The 20,676-nt window shown below is 36.8% G+C and overlaps 1 protein-coding gene and 1 long non-coding RNA gene across 3 annotated transcripts in view; one reads left to right on the forward strand and one right to left on the reverse strand.

The window, feature by feature from the left end:
• The window catches only part of LOC116490770, a 153,064-nt gene extending 133,683 nt beyond the window's left edge, over positions 1-19,381 (forward strand). Inside the window, exon 6 of the long non-coding RNA XR_004253411.1 lies at positions 18,707-19,381. This is a non-coding gene — a long non-coding RNA (uncharacterized LOC116490770). The remainder of the gene's footprint in view (positions 1-18,706) is intronic.
• The window catches only part of NBEA (neurobeachin), a 514,417-nt gene that overhangs the window by 398,097 nt on the left and 95,644 nt on the right, over positions 1-20,676 (reverse strand). For both annotated transcript variants that reach the window (XM_032190243.1, XM_032190252.1), the window contains exons 5-6: positions 16,601-16,722; positions 6,541-6,667 (exon numbers count right to left, since the gene is read on the reverse strand). In XM_032190243.1, coding sequence (XP_032046134.1) covers positions 6,541-6,667; positions 16,601-16,722 — 249 coding nt within the window. The remainder of the gene's footprint in view (positions 1-6,540; positions 6,668-16,600; positions 16,723-20,676) is intronic.

Genomic DNA, 20,676 nt, shown 5'->3' on the forward strand with positions numbered 1-20,676 from the left:
CCCTCCCCCCTCCCTCTCTGGGACGGGGGAGAGAAATGGAAAGTGAAGCCCGTGAGTTGAGATAAAGACAGTTTAATAAGACAGGAAAAAAAAATAACAAAATAATAATAACAATAATAATAATGATGATACAATGGTGATAATACGAAAGTAATAATAGTATGTACAAACAAGTGATGCACAATGCAATTGCTCACCACCCGCTGACCGATGCCCAGCCTAACCCCGAGCAGTCCGGCCCCCTCCCCCCGGCTAGCCACCCCTATATATTGTTTAGCATGACGTCAGATGGTATGGAATATCCCTTTGGCTAGTTCGGGTCACCTGTCCTGGGTCTGTCCCCTCCCAGCTCTTACTGCACCCCCAGCCTGCCTGTTGGCAGGACAGAGCAAAAGTCTGAGGTGTCCTTGGCTTGGTATAAGCACTGCTCTGCAACAATTAAAACATCGGGGTGTTATCAGCACTCTTCTCATTCTAAGCCAAAACACAGCATTCCACCAGCTACTAGGAAGAAAATTAATTCTGTTCTAACTGAAACCAGGACACTCCCCATCTACTCTGTCCTCATGAGGCCCTTCCTGGAGTGCTGCATCCAGGTCTGGGGCTACCAGCACAAGAAGGAGGGGGAGCTGTTAGAGCAAGTCCAGAGGAGGGCCACAAAGATTTTCAGAGGGCTGGAACAACTCTCCTGTGAAGAAAGGCTGAGAGAGCTGGAGATGTTCAGCCTAAACAGATGGCTCTGGGGAGACCTCATCGTGGCTTTTCAATACTTAAAGGGGTCTAATAAAAAGGATGAAGAGGGACTCTTTATTCAGGTGGATAATGATAGGACAAGGGGGAATGGTCTTAAACTGAAGACAATACATTTAGACTAGACATTAGGAGGATATTCTTTGCTGTAAGGGTAGTGAGGTAGAGAAGCTGTGGATGCCTTGTCCCTGGAGGTGTTCTATGCCAGGCTGGATGGGGCCTCGGCCAACCTGATGTACTGTCATCCTTGTCTATGGCAGGGGGTTGGAGTTAGGTGATCTTTAATGTCCCTTCCAACCTGAGCCATTCTATAATTCTATGATTTTCTTTAGTTGCATACATGTATGCACACACAAGTGCCTGTACACACAATTTGTCCCAGCTCCACAACTAATCCCATAAAAAAAATTCTTCTGCCTCCTGCACTTGGATTAACTAAATTTACATCTTACATTATTATTTCTTTGTACCAAGTATTGTTCAAAAAATGGTTTACTCCTTTTGTCATATTTATCACTAGTACGAATCTAGATATAACAAGCTTTGAAAAGCTACATTACTCCTTATAGTTTGATTGATACTAGACGCAAATAGATGCTGAAATACCATCCCGCAATAGATGATGACAAACTGAAAGTTAAATTCATATTGCATTCACATTGACAGGAAAATCAAGTTTTTTTGAGCTTCTTGCTTTCTCAATTTATATCCTTCTCATCCCTGTATTTTAACAAATATCAATTATCTTACCACATGACAATTTAATTTCTTTAAGGCCTTCAGAGGAGTAAAATGCTTTAAGTTCTTGGGCAATCCACATACTGGTGTATACGGTTATCAAATGGCTCACAAACCTGCTCTTATGCACAGTAAGAATCCTCCAACAGAACTTGGAGACAAAACATGTAGTGCAGTACTGTACTACTTTGTCCAAAATATGTTTATTTATTTATTTTCTAATAATTTCTTTCATTATTTTTTTCTAGCTTCTGCCTCATTTTGATAGTTTAGAAACCAGGCAGAAGTAACAAATATGTAATTCTAAGTAATGGACAAAGCCTTTTGTATCATTTTCCATCACCCACTGTTTGGCAAAATACATTACATACCATAATTAAAATTTTGGCAAATTTCATATTCAAGTTCCTATAGAACTTCACAGTGCCTACTGTATGGTCCTGACAACTAATTACTCTTTCTTATATTGATTTCTATACCTCTTCATCTGAAATTTCAATTTGAAACACTTCCTCTGACTCATTCCCATTGTCTTGTAGTAAACAATGATGCAATTAATTCATTTAGCCTTTTTGTTACAACATTGTTCTTCAAAGGCTCCTGTTATGCATTAGTCATATGACTGTCCTTATGGAGTAAAAAAAAATATATTCTTCTCATTTCACATATAATTTGCTTTAACATACTTTTCTACGCATTCTTTACTTTGATGCAACTTACATCTTCTGAAAGATTTTCTTTTGTTTACAATAGTCTCTGCTTTGCTATTTATCTGTGTTCAGATACATTCTGATGAGCTTTTAAGCTTCCCATTGATTTTTTTTGGACTAAGTGTATATTTGTTCAGCCTTCTGTATATTTGTCTTTAAGAAATAGCTTCAACACTATCAAACTCTTCCATCTTTTAACTGCTTCCATCTTTTTAACTTCTAATTAGAAAAACTTTTTTCTAATGTTTTTATTTTTTTTAAAAGCAGTGAAGTGTTTTTGTTTGTTTGTTTGTTTTGTAGTTCCTTTAAAATAAAAATATCCCACATATCTAAGTGCATTCTGCTTTTTTTTTCTTTTTTTTTTTTTTTGTGTGGCCAAGTCAAGCGAGATGCAGCTCTTGAGTTTTCTAAAAGTTTCAAAAAGAAATAAATCCAAATGCTGCTGACATTTAGAAGTTTGAATTCTCATCTCAGTAATACGTCACCCAGTTCATATCAAAGTAAGATAAGCTTCTCTTTATGTTTCCTAGTCCATTACCTATGTTATAACCATCCTCATTATGCAATTAAATTTGAATAGCATGTTTTCTCTACTTAGTGATTTTCAGCATTCAGAAACTCATTTATTGTTACAGTGAATTTATTTACCTAAACTGGTATTATTATTAATGTCTTTAATACAGGACTTCACTCCTAACTGTAAGTGCAATTTTAAATGAGCATCCACTGACACTCGTTAAAGTTGGGGTTGGACTAGATGATCTTCAGAGGTCCCTTCCAATCTCACCCATTCTGTGATTCTTTGACTATCAAGTCAACAAATCTCATGTTTCTGTTATGTGAAAATCTTCCTTTAAGACAGCAATTACAGTTTCATTTATATATATACATGTATATTTTTAGATGTGCAGAAACGACTATATATGTATGTCTCATAGTTTCCTACTACCTGTCTCATTAACCTGGATGCTCTTTATAATGTCGTACCAATGGTTAGTTGATTTCTCATATATTCTGTATTTAAGGACATGGTTTTCAGGACTTTACTATGACACTATGATCCAAACAAACTTCTATACTCTTTCATATGTTTTTTCAAGCTTAAACTGAAAAATTTGCTTACCTTTTTTATTGTTATTATTATTTTACATGTCAATAATACAATTTTCCTATAATTTCATCCTGAAATCTCATTCCCTATACCATTTTCTCAAAAATCCAGAAATACCATGCTTCTCTGCTGTAATAAGAAGAAGCTTCCTTAGGTAATACCCAAAGACACCTCTAGTTAGATAAGAGCCTGTCAATTTTTATACTGCTGAAATCTTTTAAGTTTAATCACCCACTTCTGAGAAAGTGATATTCTTACTTCATAGCACAGTACAATTGGAGAAAGGAGGAATTTCACACTAAGAATACAATCTTTCCAAAACGTAGAATGTAATTTTAATCTATACTACTACTAGGAAAGGTGTTCCAGATTAAAAACACCAGAAAAAAAAAAAAAAAAAAAAAAAGCTGTTTGTTCTTGACTAAATTGCTTTTCTGTTCATACTTTTTCTGTCAAGAGGTCATTCTATTAATCTACACTCACATTTTATATTAGAGACATTATGACAAAGTTTCTCAAGTATTTTCTGTAAACACACAATTATAAAATGCTGTTAAAATACATTAATTAAAACCTAAAATAACTGCTTAATACCTGTCTTAAAAGATTTCATATTATACTGCCTAGGGTGTCACATGACAGTTAACAGTGGGAAGATCTCCACAATAACATAATATCTTTCTGACCTTTTGACCAGGTGGCTTGAACATAAATTCTACTGTGATTCAACAAAAATATATTTTTAAATTGATTATTCAGAAGCTTGATGAGGATGGTTTTGGCAAAAGCTATTGCTGAAATGTTTACATCTCTAAGCAGATGCTAGAAAAGAGTATGTCTTGTGACAAAATTAGCTCTTCCTGAGATACAATTTCGACAGTTCTCTGCTTTGTAAATATAAATGAATTTTTTTGAATGCATATCAACGCATTCAGTGCATATTTAGTGGAACCAAAGTAATAACTAAACAATATGAAGAAAATTAATGTACATGTTAAACAGGCTATGTTTTGACTTAGAGTATTTGACAGGTTTCCTTTCCTCCATTATTCTCTATGCACTTTCCCATACTCATAAACGCACAAGTTTTTAATAGAAAATAATATATACTGTTGTATTGGGTTTACATGGCAAGGGTTTGGTAGTAGGGCGCTGCAGGGAACACCTCTATGAGCAGAGCCCAGCAGCTACTCAATCAATGCCACATCAGAGCCAGCTCCAGCTGGCTCCAAAAGGGACCTGCTGCTGGCCAGAGCTGAGCCAGTGTGCAATGTTGCTTGGGCCTCTGGAAGCAGATTTAAAATAGGGAACAAATCTGCTGTGCAATAGCAGCTGGGGAAGAGGAGTGTGAACCAGCCTTGCAGCCCCCAGGTGAGTGCAGCAGGAGGGCAGGAGGTGCTCCAGGCAGGCAGCAGCAGTTCCCCTGCGGCCTGTGGAGAGGCCCCTGGTGAAGCAGGCTGTCCCCCTGCAGGTCCCACATGGAGCAGATCTCCACGCTGCAGCCCCCCCATGGGTGGAGGAGCCCCCGGTGGAGCAGGTGGATGTGGCCTGGAGGAGGCTGCAGCCCATGGAGAGCCCCTGCAGGAGCAGGCCCTGGGCCGGAGCTGCAGCCCGTGGAGAGGAGCCCACGCAGAAGCAGGGGGCTGGGGGAGCTGCCGCCCACCCGTGGGGGACCCGTGCTGGAGCAGTTTGCTCCTGGGGGATGGACCCCGTGGGACGGAGCCATGTGGGAGCAGTTCCTGAAGAGCTGCAGCCTGTGGGCAACCCCCACAGGCTCAGTTCAGGAAGGACAGCATCCCATGGGAGTGACCCCACGTGGAGCAGGGGCAGAGAGGGACTGTGAAGGAGCGGTGGAGACAAAGCATCAGGGACTGACTGCAGCCCCCATTCCCTCGCTGTTCCCTGTGCCACTTGGAGGGAGGACATAGAAGAGGGTGAATGGGGGGAGGTGTTTTCAGTTTTCTTTTAGTTTCTCATTAGGTTTGTCTGCTAGTGGTAGGCAATAAATTATATTAATCTCCCTGGGCTGAGTCTGTTTTGCATGTGACATTAATTGGTGAGTGATCTCAACTCTTCAGCCCTTTCCATCATATTTTCTTCCCCTCTTCCTTTGAAGAGTGGGTGTGAAAGAGTGACTAGGATGGAGTTCAGCTGTCCAGAAGGGTAAAACCACCACAGGCACACAAAAATACTTGCAAATATAATGATTTATTCCAAATGCTTTCTAAAATTGGACATATGACCCAAAGTGTATGAAGCAAGATCTAGGAGAAATATAAAACTGTCATGAAAGATGTATTTGGATATACTTCAGCAGATCAGCTGATGATTTGACACTGATAATCATATAATGAGATAGACATTTACTAGTATTTCATAATTAACTATTTTAGGTAGAATAGCAAGAGTTATCATTTTCCAAGTTTGGCATGAAGGAAACTACAGTCCTTCATAGTAAAAAGAATATCTTGCTAAAATATAAAAGACTGTGCTGAAATTCAGTGTAGGAATCCTAAAGCCAAAATCAAATCAAATCAAATCAAATCAAATCTTCACAGCAAAATACATACAGGAATGTTATCAATGACAAACAAAAAATGATCGCTGTATGGGAAAGTTAATGCTGCAGCCAACTAACTGAAATCTTTGAAGCCAGCAGAATCACTGTTCTCTTAGGATTACCAGACACTACTAGACATACAGCAGAAAGAAACATTAATATGATCTAGAGAAATAATCAAGACTTACTATAAAAAATGAGAAATCCCAAAACATCACCAATATAGAAAAAGTTCAGATCCTTGTTTCTCCTAGCAACACAGATATGCAAAATTCTAACACTGCCAGCAAAATTGTTCCAGGCATTGTCACCAATGTTACCAAGTACAGAATGTTCAGAAAAGGAATTACTTCTGTAACATACAGACCTTATAAAATGAAATACAACCATTTCACAAATACTTAAAATTCTTCAGCATCTGAAGCTAATTGAGCAGTATTTTTAAAAACAACTTTATAGAAAGGTAACTTCATAAATTATTATTATTTTTAAACTGATTGTAGCCTGTAACTGACATAACACTCTACATGACAGAGAAGCTAATTATAAATAAGAAATTACAGATTTTATCTACAGATGCCATATCACTAAAATGATTTTAGTACTTCTTTCCAAAAGCATTTTGTCACATTTTCAACGTTATTCTTTACTGTGAATACTATTTTGCTTACCTTGCGTGGCTGAAAGTCATACTTCACACAGTGCTGGAAACCTTTGCCTTTTGACTTCAGCGATGTAACTATTAAACAGTTGCCAACAAAATGAGCAGAATACCCAACACCTTTACTAGTGCGGAAACTGAAAAGAAAAGATTATTACAGAAATTAGAAAAATAGCATCTATCATATAATAAAAAAAGGTTCAAATACACTCTAAAGTGCCATGAGAAGAAAAGAAATTGGCTTTTGGAACAGTGAATTTAATTTCTTATTCATCCTCTCTCCCCGCCCTGTCTTGGTGGGGAGGAACAATCAGTGGTTTGCTACCAATCTTCACCATGAACTTGATTCCAGGCTATGTTCTAAAAATCAATATTTATTTATTTTTTCCTCAGTTTCCAGAAATGCAAGATGGCAAATCTCATATTTTCAGGTTTTGCCCTAATTTTTCTAATCCATCATAATTTCAAATATTATATCTGATTTAAGCTGTAAATGCAAATCCATCACAAAAACAAATGCTATGCTTAGATTTTGAAAGATGTCTTGCAGTTTCAAGGGGCTAGGAGAACAACACAATTGGTATGACATGTAAGTTTGGATTCAGGGTAATTACTATGCACAAGAATTATTTCTTTTTCAGGACTGATGATTTAGTTAGGACAATGATCTATGAAGTTGTAAACCTCTGAGTAATAGATTTATTTTAATTAGATGATGGATTGCAATTTTTAAAAAGTAAGTTTAATAAAGGTTTTCAGCTTTCCTGTGGCAAACATCATAAAGATAGAAAAAGCTGAAAGCTAATACATTTCTTTATGTGTTTTTGAAATCAAAAATATTGTAAAGAGATATTCTGAACTTCTTAAAAGACATTTTGCAAATGTAGTTGGTGGAAATTAATGAATTAAATCAAACACGGGATTTTTAAAATGTTAATCCCACATTTACTGCTATGTCAGGTATGTTATTTATTCCCTTTTGTGTACAATAAAAAGAAGTGTATTATCATTAATACAGAGCACAATTTACAAAAATTTTAGTCTAAAAGTTACAAGTTAAGATACAAAACATAACCAATGGCTGAAATACATTGGTTCTAAATGGTGAAGTTCATCCATAAATTTGAAATGCAGTTTTTAAAGTATTAAAAAAAGAGTAATTACAAATATATGAACATTTGCATATACTCATATAGCCCAGTAATTAACACTTTCTCATTTCATTAATGCAGTCTGCTTTCAAAATAATTTCATATTATTACAATAATGATGTTTTAAATGGTTTTACTGTTGGAATATTTTCATTAAACACATTTACTTGTTTGTTTTTGTAGTGCCATTAGGAGGTAAGAATCACATGCAAAGAGTTCAAATTTCATCTTACTTAATAGCTGCTGAAACTCTACATCTTTAATCTATCCCACTATACTAATACCATCCTGATTTCAATATGCAAAAAAATGCATAATTATATACTTAATTCCATCTTCAGAAACATATAGTTAAATCTGTATATGTACATTAATGGAGAAAAAAATATTTTCCTCTTTCTTCACTGTCAAGAATATAGCTGATAAACCATAACCTGCTGAGAAAAAAAATAAGCTTTACAAGATAGGTGGTGTGACTAGATGCTGAGGTGGCCAGATCTTAGATGTTTTTTCCTGAAGTAATTTTTTTAAAGGGGTCAAAAAATGACTTTCAAATTCTCAAGTTCCAGAAAGCTGCTGTTTTATGTTAATAATTAGAAAACTTATACTAAATGGAAAAAACAGTGTTCGCTAAAGCGAACAGGAATATGAACATCTATAGACATACTCTTCTCCACACCAGCATGTCCTTGTGCAGAGGTCCTTATTTACAGTCTCGATTTAAGTCATCTTTTGAGTTGCAGCATACTATGCCTCATATCACATGCCTGGTGATCACCAGTGCAGATGAAGTCAGAGATCAGAGGCAGTCTGGGCTGCAGTGAGCAAACCCTGTTTTAGTCTATGATCTCGAGGAGCATGGGCCTGGCAAAGGGCAAAGTCAGGACCCTGAACTTCCAAAGACCAACCTTTGAGCTATTTAAAGACCTAGTGAACAAGATTCCCTGGAAGTTAGGGTCAAAAGGAGCTGTACAGATCTGGCAACTCTTTAAGGACGTTTTTCTTAGAGCACAAGAGCCCTCCATCCCCGTGTTTAGGAAATCAAACAGAGAAGGTAAGACACCAGCATGGCTGAGCAAGGACCTGCTGGTCAAACTGAGGTGTTGGAAGCAAATAGGCAGCAGCAGCAGGGATATGTGGCCTGTGAACAGTACATGGATGCCATCCAGATGTGCAGAGATGGGATCAGGAAAGCCAAGGCACAAATGAAACTGAGCTTGGCAAGGGATGCAAAGAATAACGAGAAGGGGTGCGATACTTACATTGGCTAGAAAAGAAAGGCCAAGATGAGTGTAATATTTCTGATGAGAAGGGAGAACTGGTAGCAACAGATACGGAGAAAGCAGAGGTACCTAACAAGTTCTTTGCTCAATCTTCACTGCCAGTTTGCCTTCCCACATTTCTTGAGTCCATGAACCTCTAGCTGGGGATTGGGTGAGCAAACACTGCCCCCTGCTATAAGTAAAGAGCACGTTCACAAACACCTGATGAAACAGAACAGGTACAAGTCTATGGGGCCTGATTCCATGCATCCCAGAGGAACTAAGGGAACTGGCTGATGGAATTCCCAAGCCTCTCTCCATCATATCTGAAAAGTCCTGGCAGTCAGGCGAAATCCCCAGTGACTGGAAAAAAGGAAACATCACTCCCATTTTTAAAAAGGGTAGAAAGGAGGACCCAGGGAACTACATACCAGTGAGCCTTACCTCTCTGCCTGGGAAGATCATGGAACAGATCCTCCTGGAAGCAATGTCAAGGCATGTGCAAGATAAGGAGGTGATCCAGGACAGCCAGCATGACTTCACCAATGGCAAATCATGCCTGACCAATCTGGTGGCCTTCTATGATGGAGTAACTGTATCAGTAAACAAGGGAAGACTGACTGATGTCATCTACCTGTACTTTTGAAAGGCCTTTGACACGGTCCCACATGACATAGTGGTCTCCAAATTGTAGACTTGCATCCTGTGCTGCATCAACAGAGGCATGGCCAACAGGTCTAGGGAACTGATTGTCTCCCTCTACTCTGCCCTCGTCAGGCCCCATTTGGAGTAATGATTAAGAGAGGCTGAGGATCTGGCGATGTTCAGCCTGAAGAAGGAGGCCCGCAGGGAGACCTCATTGAGGACTTTTAATACTTAAAGGCAGCTTATAAAAAAATGCAGTGACTTTTTACTTGTGCAGATAATGATAGAAAAAGGGTGAATGTTTTTACGCTAAAAGAGGGGAGATGTAGATTAGAGGTTAAGAGAAAATTCTTCACTCTGAGGGTGGTGAGGCCCTGGAACAGGTTGCCCAGAGAACTTGTGGATGCCCCAATCCCGGTGGTGTTCAAGGTCAGGCTGGACGGGGGATAAGGCCCTTGACAACCTGATCTAGTGGGTGACTATGGCCAAGGGGTTGGAATTAGATGATCTTTAAGGTCCCTTCCAAACCAGGCCAGTCCATGATTCTGTGATATCTGGTCATCAGTGTGGTTCTGCTGGCCTGGAGCCTTGTTTTGGTTTGTTCTTTCCCTTTAGCAGAATATTAAGGTGCTACTGAAGCTTTATTTTCCCAAATTCAGACTGTGTTTTGTTTTGTTTTGTGTTTTTTTTTTTCTTCATTCTTCTGTCTGCCTCTGCATGTGGTACAGAACTCTTGCTGCCCTCCAGCTGCCACTCTGGAAGGAGCACACTCCTCTGCCACAGTCCTTGTATAGGTTTTGACACAACCCTCCATGCAAAAACAAGACACTATTTTAATAAGCCTAAATAAACCTAAGACATAATCTAAAAATGAACAGGAAAAAAAAAAAATGTGCTGCCCATCACAACCAACCTCAAAAGTGAAGACAATTTATAGCACTGCCATTCTCCTTTGTCTATTGAGAATTAGTTTCAACACAGATCTACTTCAATGATTTAGCTTTCACAATGACCCCAGAGGCAGGCATATCCCACAACAAAAAGCATCAGTGAACAGTCTCAGGGGAGAATACTACCCATATATAGATATAACCTGCATTACCCATCTAAACAAATAACGTACAATACCACAGTACTAATTCTATACAATAAAATAAAGGTTAAACATGTAAAAATGCAGCCTTGACAATACAAACAATTGGATATGTTGTGGGCTAGTTTGAGATTTTGATTTACCTCCTTTGGGCTTCGTGGCATTCAAAGAACTTTTCACAGGATAGCTGCATCTCTCACAATGCCAAATTTGTTTCTCAGCAACATATGTTATCTCTATAAGCTAAAATAGTTTTGGCTAACAGAATCAGATTTTCAAGGATAGTGAAAAAAAATAATGCACAGATTCATTACATTCTGACATATGGTGTAGTATTATTTGATTAAAAATGTCAAATAAAATGTGTTGGTTTTTTTTAAGTTGCAAACAGCCAATAAGTGTAAATGCCATTATGTTTTTATCTGATAAAATGCCATCATTTTTTATCTCATAAAACATTATTAACATTTTGTAAAATGCATACTACAACTTTTAACAGAAACTAATAAATATTTTGTTACACATTGACAACACCCTGAAAAAAAAAAAAAAGAAAAAAAAAAAGAAAAAGGTGTGGTGGGTTTTGAAGAAATGTCTACACCTCTTAACTTTTTCCCTTTTACCCCCCAGTTATTGGATTGATTTTGTCACCACTGTGGTCAAACTGGACTGTTCCTGAAATTTTAAATACTGAAATGTCCTTGGTTGTGTAACTTCCTGAAGCTCAGCATTTGAAGACAAGAAAGCACTGAAATAATGAAGTAATATCTCATTTCTGAGCAGGACAGCTCTCTCCATCTTGGAATAGAATGATTTTCTAAACATGAAGGCTTGCCAATACCAATCAAGATTTCACTCCCTCCTCCCCCCCATTAATTAGCATTCTCATATAACCATAGTTGAGAAACTGAGAACACAAATATGTTCTCTGTTTACCTCAATATTATAATATAAAGATTATGTTAATTTTCACATTTTCTTTCTTGCCAAAAGTAAAGTAGGGTAGGACTCTTCTCTAGGATAGTACACGTAAATTGCCTTATTACACATGTAGAACTTGCCACATACAAAAAGAAAATGCACAGAGGAGACAAGAACAATACTGTCAACCCCCACGTGGTTTAATGAGCATTACACTACTTCCCATAGCTGCTGGTATAAGATTTTACTACAGATAGTTCATAAAAACAGTTATCAGCTTCATTTCATCTCTTTTCTCAAAGCAGCTACTGGATGCTGTTACACTTCAATAGCAGGTAAGCAATCTTCCATCCACTGGTGAAACTGTTTAATGAGTCCAGTTTCTTTAGCTTATGATTTTATAAGCAATTTAAAATAGGAGCATTTAAGATAATATGTTCTCAGTCTCAGTATCCTAATTAATTCTTGCCTGAAGGAAAAAATGACTTCTTTTTCTACTAATTCTGGAGTTCCACTATATGCTTTTGCAACTGTTTAGCATTATCTCTATTATTATTAGCACCAGGGATGGAATGAAAAGTCTGGAAGGCTTTCTTTGATACTTATTGTCCCTATATCTTTAAAAACGGAATTTAGAAAATTGTTTCAGAAACTTTAGTCTTTCTTCCATTACATGGTTGTGAAAGCACTTGGATTTTTTTTAAGGACAAAACTCTAAATTTATGACAATCTAGCCTAAGTTTCACCCTCTAATTTCTTTACAGACCATAATACACAAATTGAAATAGAGCATCTCAAAATAGAATAAAAAATGGAAAAAAAAAAAATATCTTAATATCTGTGTTGAGTCTGTCTAACTCCTGAAATTACTTGGATGCGATGTCGCCCTATCTCTGTTTTTAGCAGAAGTAAATATAGAGACTTAGAGTGTTGAGACTTCCCAACTGGGTGCTTGAAGATAGCCCTAAATTTTCACAGTTTATATCCCACTTTTAAGGGAACAATTCCAATGATTTATTGAATCCTGATTAATATTATACTGTGTATTATTATAATTGTAATAGTTATAGTGACCATAGGACTGTGTCTAAAAATTTGATTTTTTTTTTACCCACCAGATCTCAAATTTAACAATCCATAATCATGAGATTTTTGCTTACATTCTGAAAACAGAAGTCAAGATCATCCTTAATTACATTCCTCTTCCTCTCTTCCTCCTCCTCCCCCTATCCCTCCCCCCCCCCCCCCATTTTTTTTTCTTTGAAAGTTTCATTATCAAACGTGTATTCCAGAGCACAGTTCACTCCCAAGTGTTCTTTGAATTCTACCCAATTTTAACATGGTCTCCTAAAAGAAGCAGCAATTTTCAACTATAAATGGCATTCCAGCAATGCTTTTGCCAAGATTTCAGGAAGCAACCATATCACCTTCACTCTTTTCTCTGTTTGTTCCTTGAAAATATTACATTAGTTCTTACAGTCAGAACAGTGAAAAGGCAGTTTATGGTCAGTTGGTTACCTACAATAACTCCGAAGATCCTTCTGTAATTTCAACTTTCTAATACATAACAACTGATTCTGTAAGCATGGCACCCATTATTCACTGCTAGGTACATGTATATGACCTCGAATTGCTTGTATTAAAAATTCGTGCTATTGAATTCTGTTCACCTTACCATTTGAACCTGACTGCTCTTTAACGAAGTCTGTTTTTTTATTTCTATTTAGCACCCATACAAATGTCAAAGAATTTCCTTTCAGTATTGTTATCATTCATTTTGTAATTGGTAAGTTACAGTAACTGCTTTAATACACAAGTATTAAAACTCTCACTTAGCAGCTGCTCAACACCATTCTAGGAAACAACTACATGTATATGTATATAACAAATTGGCTCTCAGTTCTTGAAGCAGCATCTAGTGTTCATCTAATTACAAAACAATAGTTTTCCCTCACATCTGGGAAATGTGAAAGGACTCCTTTACCTCCCTTCTCCATTTCTAAGCATAAGGTTTCACATTATAGACAAGTCCATATAACAGCTCTCTCCCACCAGAAGGGTCTCTGGACAATTCTTTCTGTACTCACTTAGCACATGGATCATACCTAGGGTGACTTGAAGTAGTCAGCATGGATTTACAAATTGGAAACCATCCTTGAGCAAACAGATAACTTAATATGATGAGATGACTGGCTTGGTGGATGAAGCTGTGGATATTGTTTATCCTGATTTTTTGCAAAGATTTTTCAACATTCTATCATAGTGAATGTATCAGATGAAAAATGATCTATGTAAGTAGACCGAGGCAGTCTGAAAAGTGGCTGAAATGCTGGGCTAAAAGTGATATTGTCAGTGGTATTGAGTCCAGTTGGAGGACAGTTGCTATCAGAGTACCCCAGGGGTCAATGCTGGGTCCAATCTTGTTCATCTTCATTAACCTGAATGGTGGGGTAGAGTGCATCCTCACCAAGTGTAGAGATGATACAAAAATGGGAAGAGTGGTTGATATACCATGAAAGTGTACAGCCATTCAGAGGGACCTTGTCAGGCTCGAATAATGGGCTAAATATCTCATAAAGATCAACAAAGGAATGTCCAAAGTCCTATTCCCGGGGAGAAAACACCTCAAGCAGCAATAGATATTGGGGACCAAGCAGAAATTAGCTTTGTAGAAAGGGGCCTGGTGGTCCAGGTGGACTGTAAGCTGATCACAAGCCCATATGGCACCCTTGTGTAAAGAAGGCAAATGGCATGCCAGACCACATTAGGAAGAGCATGGACAACAGGTCAAGGAAGGTGGTCCTTCTCCTCTCCTCAACACTGCTGAGGCCACACCTGGAGTACTGTGTCCAGTTCTGTGCTCCCCAGTACAAGAAAGATGTGGACATACCAGAGAAAGTCCAGCAAAGGACCACCAAGATGACTGAATAATCAGTCTCTAACTTGAGGAGAGGATCAAAGGACTATTAAGTCTTGGAGAAATGACTATTAAACCTTGGAGAAGAGAAGTCAAAGGGGGCAGGAGGATCTTATCCACATGTAATACCCGAAGGGTGGAGACTAAAGATGACAGAGCTAGAGATGACTTCTTAATGGTATCCAGTGACAGTATGTGAGGCAACAGGCACAAATTGAAATACAGGAAATTCCATTTAAATTAAAGTAAAAAAAAAAAAAAATCTATTTTGAGGTCAAACACTGGAATGGGTTGCCTGGAGAGGTTATGATGTCTCCATTCACGAACAGACTCAAAATCTGACTGGACAAGGTCCTGAGGAACCTACTGTAGCTGACCCTGTGACCCTGTTTTCAGCACCTCTGTTTCAAAATCAGTCTTTAAAGTTTTTCATGCAAGTACATTACTGTTTTTGTTGTTGTTGTTTTGGTTTGTTTGTTGTTTTTTTTTTGTTTGTTTGTTTGCTTTTAAAAAGTCAAGATTCTTTAAAAGATGACTTTAAAGAAGAAACTATGAAGAGTTAATTTGTACGATACATGTTACACCTAGTTAAACAGAAGAAGATGTTACACGATCAAAAAGCATATTCAAAACAGAAGAAATCATTGCTTTAGTTTCTTGTTTTTATTGCCTCTCCATTACTCAACCTCTCATGGCAAAATGTAAAATCTACCTACAGAAGCTTAGATGGTAATTTAATTTGAATACTTTTCCTTTTCTTAATTATTAATTATGACTCAATTTAAGATACTATATGAAAACAACAAGTATTTGCATTGTTCCCTAATTTCCTCCTGAGGCTAGCAGATTCAGGTTCTCTTATTACATACAGCCATATTACATTCAGTCTCAGTTTTGGTATGTGATTTATGTAAGACTGATTCTTTTCAGTGTCTCATATGAAGCACTTGCAAAGTTTCAACTTGTTAGTCATAGAAGTTTCATGTCCTATGCTTGATAATCTCATTTTACGTATACCCCATAATAAGAGGTAACAAAAGAAAGTGAGACACCGAACTACAATTAGAGTGTGTGTGTGCATACACACGTGACACAGAGATAACTCATTCATTTAGCACAGATATGCCCAAAGGTTATTTAAAAAGTGTGAACATGTAGCAAAATATGTATGTTTATTAAAGATGTTATCTTTTAAGTGCTACAATAAGAGAGTTCTCCACATATTGTGGCTATACTTTCTCCTCAAGCTTCCCAACTGCGATAAGAAAATATAGACTATATTTTGATATGTTATAGACTATATATAGACTATATTTTGATATGTTCTGGGTTATTTGACTCAAAACAAGAAAACCTACACATCACTCATGGGGAAAAATAAACTAAACTAAAATAAAAAAAGGTTTCCTTACCCTGTTAGACTTTTTATTCTAATAAATGTAACAAATAGAGATTATATTAAGTTACTTATCATAGTTGTCATACCACCTATGGACATTTTCAAAAGAAAACATTGGAAACCTTGTGGTTGTAGCTAATAAGAAGTATATTCATAAAAATACTATTTAGAGTGTAATTTTAAGGTGAAGCCAACCCAGAACACTCTATGGAAGAAAGAAATTCAGATGTTCTTTGAGAACTCAAAGTGCAGCTTAGCAGGGTTCATTTACTGCTATGTTTAAAAAACAACACAAAACAAAACAAAACAAAAAACACAACACAAAACACTATAATCAAAGAAAAATGTTTATTAAAGAGGGATTTTGTGGCAATTAGAGTACGCGTGGCAATTATTCTAATATGACATATATTCATATATATGACAATATGACATATATTCTATATGTCACTTCTCAGCAGAAAAGTGAATACAGGCTACAGTTGTGGATAAGAAGTCTAAATCAATATATTTTAAAATGGAATGAGAACTAAGCCTCCTCTGACACAGAAAATATGAAGTATACAATCTGCAGATATTTTGGAGGGAAAAAAGCATGTAAGAAACTAAAGACAAATTTAAAAAATAAATGGTTATTACAAAGCCAAAAGAAGCTATAACTAAAAGGTTATAAGCTACTTACCAGTAGAGATAGGGTTTATCCTTATCCACGTTGATATTGTTTAGTGGGTCCATACGAAACCAGGTGTTAAGAGTAAACCCATTTTGATAAGGCCACTTAGCAATAGGAGGCAATGCAATTGCCTAAAAAAGAAAAAAAGGAAAAAGATTAAGGAAACAGTAAGTCAAAAAAATGTTTTTGAAAAGTACTGTTAAAGATAATGTCTTTCTGGATTTCTACCATAAATCTGCAGATTTTCTCTAACACTCAAATACCAAAGATGATTTAAAAACTTTAAATAGTGTTTTTGAATAAATGCATTAGTTTCCATTCATTTTAAAATACTATAATTTTTAACTATTCAAATTTACTGATAGAGGACATGAAGTTACATTTGTGAATGGGCAATATTAAGAGGAAAAAAAGAGGAAAATGACATGCATAAATTAAAATATAAATTTGGCATTTGGTAAGTATTAATGTCATCTAGAAACCTAAACGGTAAGATCAACTTAATCTCAAAATGCAGTAAAACAGAGATTCACTTTTAAAACTATAGTATAAAAAAAGGTTGTTCTCTGAAATCTTAGAGCACTATGACTTTTCTTTTCCTACAAACACTTAGAAAGAAACAAAATCTTACCTCCATAGTTAAATAAATTAATAATAAAGCATGACCTGGAAGAAGTCTTTTGTTTTGTTTTGTTTTGTTTTGTTTGTTTGTTTTTTTTTCCAAGCTTTATTTCTCTGGGCTGAAGGACTGACAAAGAGATTTCCACAAACTTTTTTCTTTATACCTGAGCACTGCCCTGAAACATTTACCTTTGAAGGAAGACTTTCTTTAAGGAGGAAATTGGACAAGATGAACTTCTGAGATCATTTAAAATATTTTTTCTATGATACCAGTAAAAGAAAAATATTTTTCACTGAGTATGATAACTATACACAAAGTAAAGTCATATTCAATTTTTAAGTTAAGATACTCGGTTAGACCAGATGACCTGCAGAGGTCCAACCTCAACCATTCTGTGATTCTGTTCGATACTTTCTAGTCCTTCAATCACAGTTAGAAATACTTGTATATAATAATATATATATAATACATAATATACATATATAATATATATTATAACATATAATAATATTTAGTATTATTATATATATATAATACAGGATCATTAGTATCTGTATCAGCACGGTATCTATGCTGATTCCATGCAAAATACTACTACCAGCAACAAATTCCTTTACTCTTTAAAATGAGAATGGGCACAAATCTATTGACAATAGAGACAAAAGATTCTAGGACTCACACTAAGATTCTACACTGTATTTTCTGTAGTAAAATACATCAGAAAAGTGCAAGACAATTGCTGAAGGAGTTTTAAGAACAGATAAATGGGTAATTAAGAATAGGGAACTCAAAGTAATTTTTTTAAATTTGATACAGCAATATTCTCAGCTTATGCTAGCATTTGACTAGATAAAATAAATAACATAAATTATGCTACTAGCCTGCTACTGTTTGCTCAATACAAAACATTTCAAGGAAATGCTCTGGCGTAGAACTCCTGCCTCCTGTGAGAGAATTCCCTGCATGAAACAGGGGAAAAGGTGTTTGATGACAAACAGGAATAATACCTGGGAATGGTACCACCATCATAGGGTGTCCTCCTAATGGAGTGGCTAATGTTTTGCTACTGGAATAGACTGGTGATGTAACACGGTTCTGGGAGGAGACCTTCAGTTGTAATACTAAAACAGCTCTCACCAGCAGTTCATTATTGGTGCAGCAGACTTCTAAGCCCTTTCATATTACCACTGAAGTTTTGGTTACATGTGGAGAATGCACCCAACTTTAAAGATATTTATCATGCCTGGTAAACATGATGCTATTTCTCTGTGTTGATACTGATGGCACCAATGCCCATCACAACTGAAAATCTCAATTCAATGCTTGTAAACTAAGTCCTTTTCTCTAACAAAATGTTTGTTGCTGGGATCATTTTATAAATCATTTCCTCCAGACCACTTCAGAGAATGACTCCTCTCTAGAATTTCATGGTATAATACAACACGGACTGCTCAAGAAACATAAATTTGAAACTTGTAATTCTTGATTTACAGGTGCAGTCAGTGATGAGCGGTATATGAAAAGAGATCCAGATCAAGAAAAGACGAATGACTACTATGCGTTTCAATCAAGAAACTTTACGCCACTGTACAATTGTCAGTACTGAAAACTGAATTTTCAATATGATTTCCAATAACTGATGAAAATTGCTGCACCTCCTTAGATGGGGATGAATATTTGAAATTCTTGCCCTGAAAAGATTTTTTTTTGTATACATACATCTAACAGAAAATGGAATTTAAGATAGACATTTAATCAGGATTTGCCACCGAAGCCCAGAAATGTCACAGCAGTGTATGTCATAATAGAAATTCATATTTTACAACAGCTTTACTTTTGGAGCAGGAGAGGTTAACCGTGGTTTTAACATTGCAGTACCAAATGAAATTCTCTCTTTCAGAACTCAGCTATTAATTCTTCACTCAATCCACCCTATGTAATTCTGTCTGAGCAGCTAAATATAAAACAAGATGAGGGAAGTAATATAGACAAAAAATACCCCAGGTGAAAAACAGCTATTTTCAGGCGGTTTATTTCCCCGATGAAATCTGCCATACCAACAGCTGTATTGACAGAGAAGAGATGGTGGTTTAAGCATGAAGAAAACTATCAGAGCTATTGCTAGATGTTGCACCTGGGTTGGGGCAATCCCAGACAGAAGTATAGACTGCGTGAACTCATTGAGAGCAGCCCTATGGAGAAGGACTTGGGGGTTCTGGTGGACAAAAAGATTGACATGAGGCAGCAGTGCACGCTTGCAGCCCAGGAGGCCAACTGTATCCTGGGCTGCATCAACAGAAGAGTGGGCAGCAGGTCAAGGGAGGGGATTGCGCCACTTTACTCTGCCCTTGTGAGGCCCAATCTGTAGTGCTGTGTCCAGATCTGGGGCCCCTAGCACAAAAATGATGTTCATCTGTTATAGCGGGTCCAGAGGAGGGTTACGAAGTTGATCAGAGGCCTGGAGCACCTCTCCTATGAAAAAAGGCTGAGAGAGCTTGGGTTGTTCAGGGTGAAGAAGAGAAGGCTCTGGGGAGACCTCTTTGTAGCTTTTCAGTACTTTAAGGAGTCTTATGCAAAAGATGGGAGAACAACTTTTTGCTCAGTAAGATAATGACATGACAAGGGCAAATAGTTTTAAACTAAAAGAGGGGAGATGTAGATGGTTAGGAGGAAGGAGGAAATTCTTCACTCAGAGTGTGAGGCACTGGGATGGGTTGCCCAGAGAAGCTGTGGATGCCCCATCCCTGGAGGTGTTCAAGTCCAGGTTGCACAAGGCCCTGGGCAACCTGATCTAGTGGGTGGCATCCCTGACCATGGCAGGGGGGTTGGAACTAGATGATCTTTAATGTCCCTTCCAACCCAAGCTGTTCTATGATTCTATGAAACGTTTCCAAGTTCTACCATGAGCTTATACCATTCCATACCAAAACATACTCAAATTTGTATTTATCTCTTTTTTAACGTTTGTATTTACTGCCTTAATAAACATATTATTAGATCTGTACACAATATTTGGATTTATGTGCAGGTTTTCTGAAACTGGATTTATGTGCACATTTTCATGCACTAAAGAGAGAAAATCCATTAGATTTTCCTTTTTAAGAGTTTTGTTGTAATGATTTATCTCAAAAAGTAAAGCCAGAAGTAGACTACATTTAACTCACTGCCTTGAGGGAAAAGAATCAGCTGGAGGAGTTCAGACAAGTAGAGAAAAAAAAAAAAAAAAAAGGCTTTTCTGACTAAATTGTCACTTTAAAATGTCACTGCGATGATATGCATAAGCATATCACTACATTTTCTTCAAGCTTTATGTAATATATTATCAATTATATTATTCAAATCAAATAGGGTTATTCTTTGGAATTTTAAGTTTTCACTGTAATAGTAATTTCTGCAGTCAAAAACTTCTATTTGACATTCTTGTCCTCTCAAGTTTAACTTCTCAACACTACAACTACCTTGC

This window comes from Aythya fuligula, chromosome 1 (assembly GCF_009819795.1).
Source record: "Aythya fuligula isolate bAytFul2 chromosome 1, bAytFul2.pri, whole genome shotgun sequence".
Lineage (NCBI taxonomy): Eukaryota > Metazoa > Chordata > Aves > Anseriformes > Anatidae > Aythya > Aythya fuligula.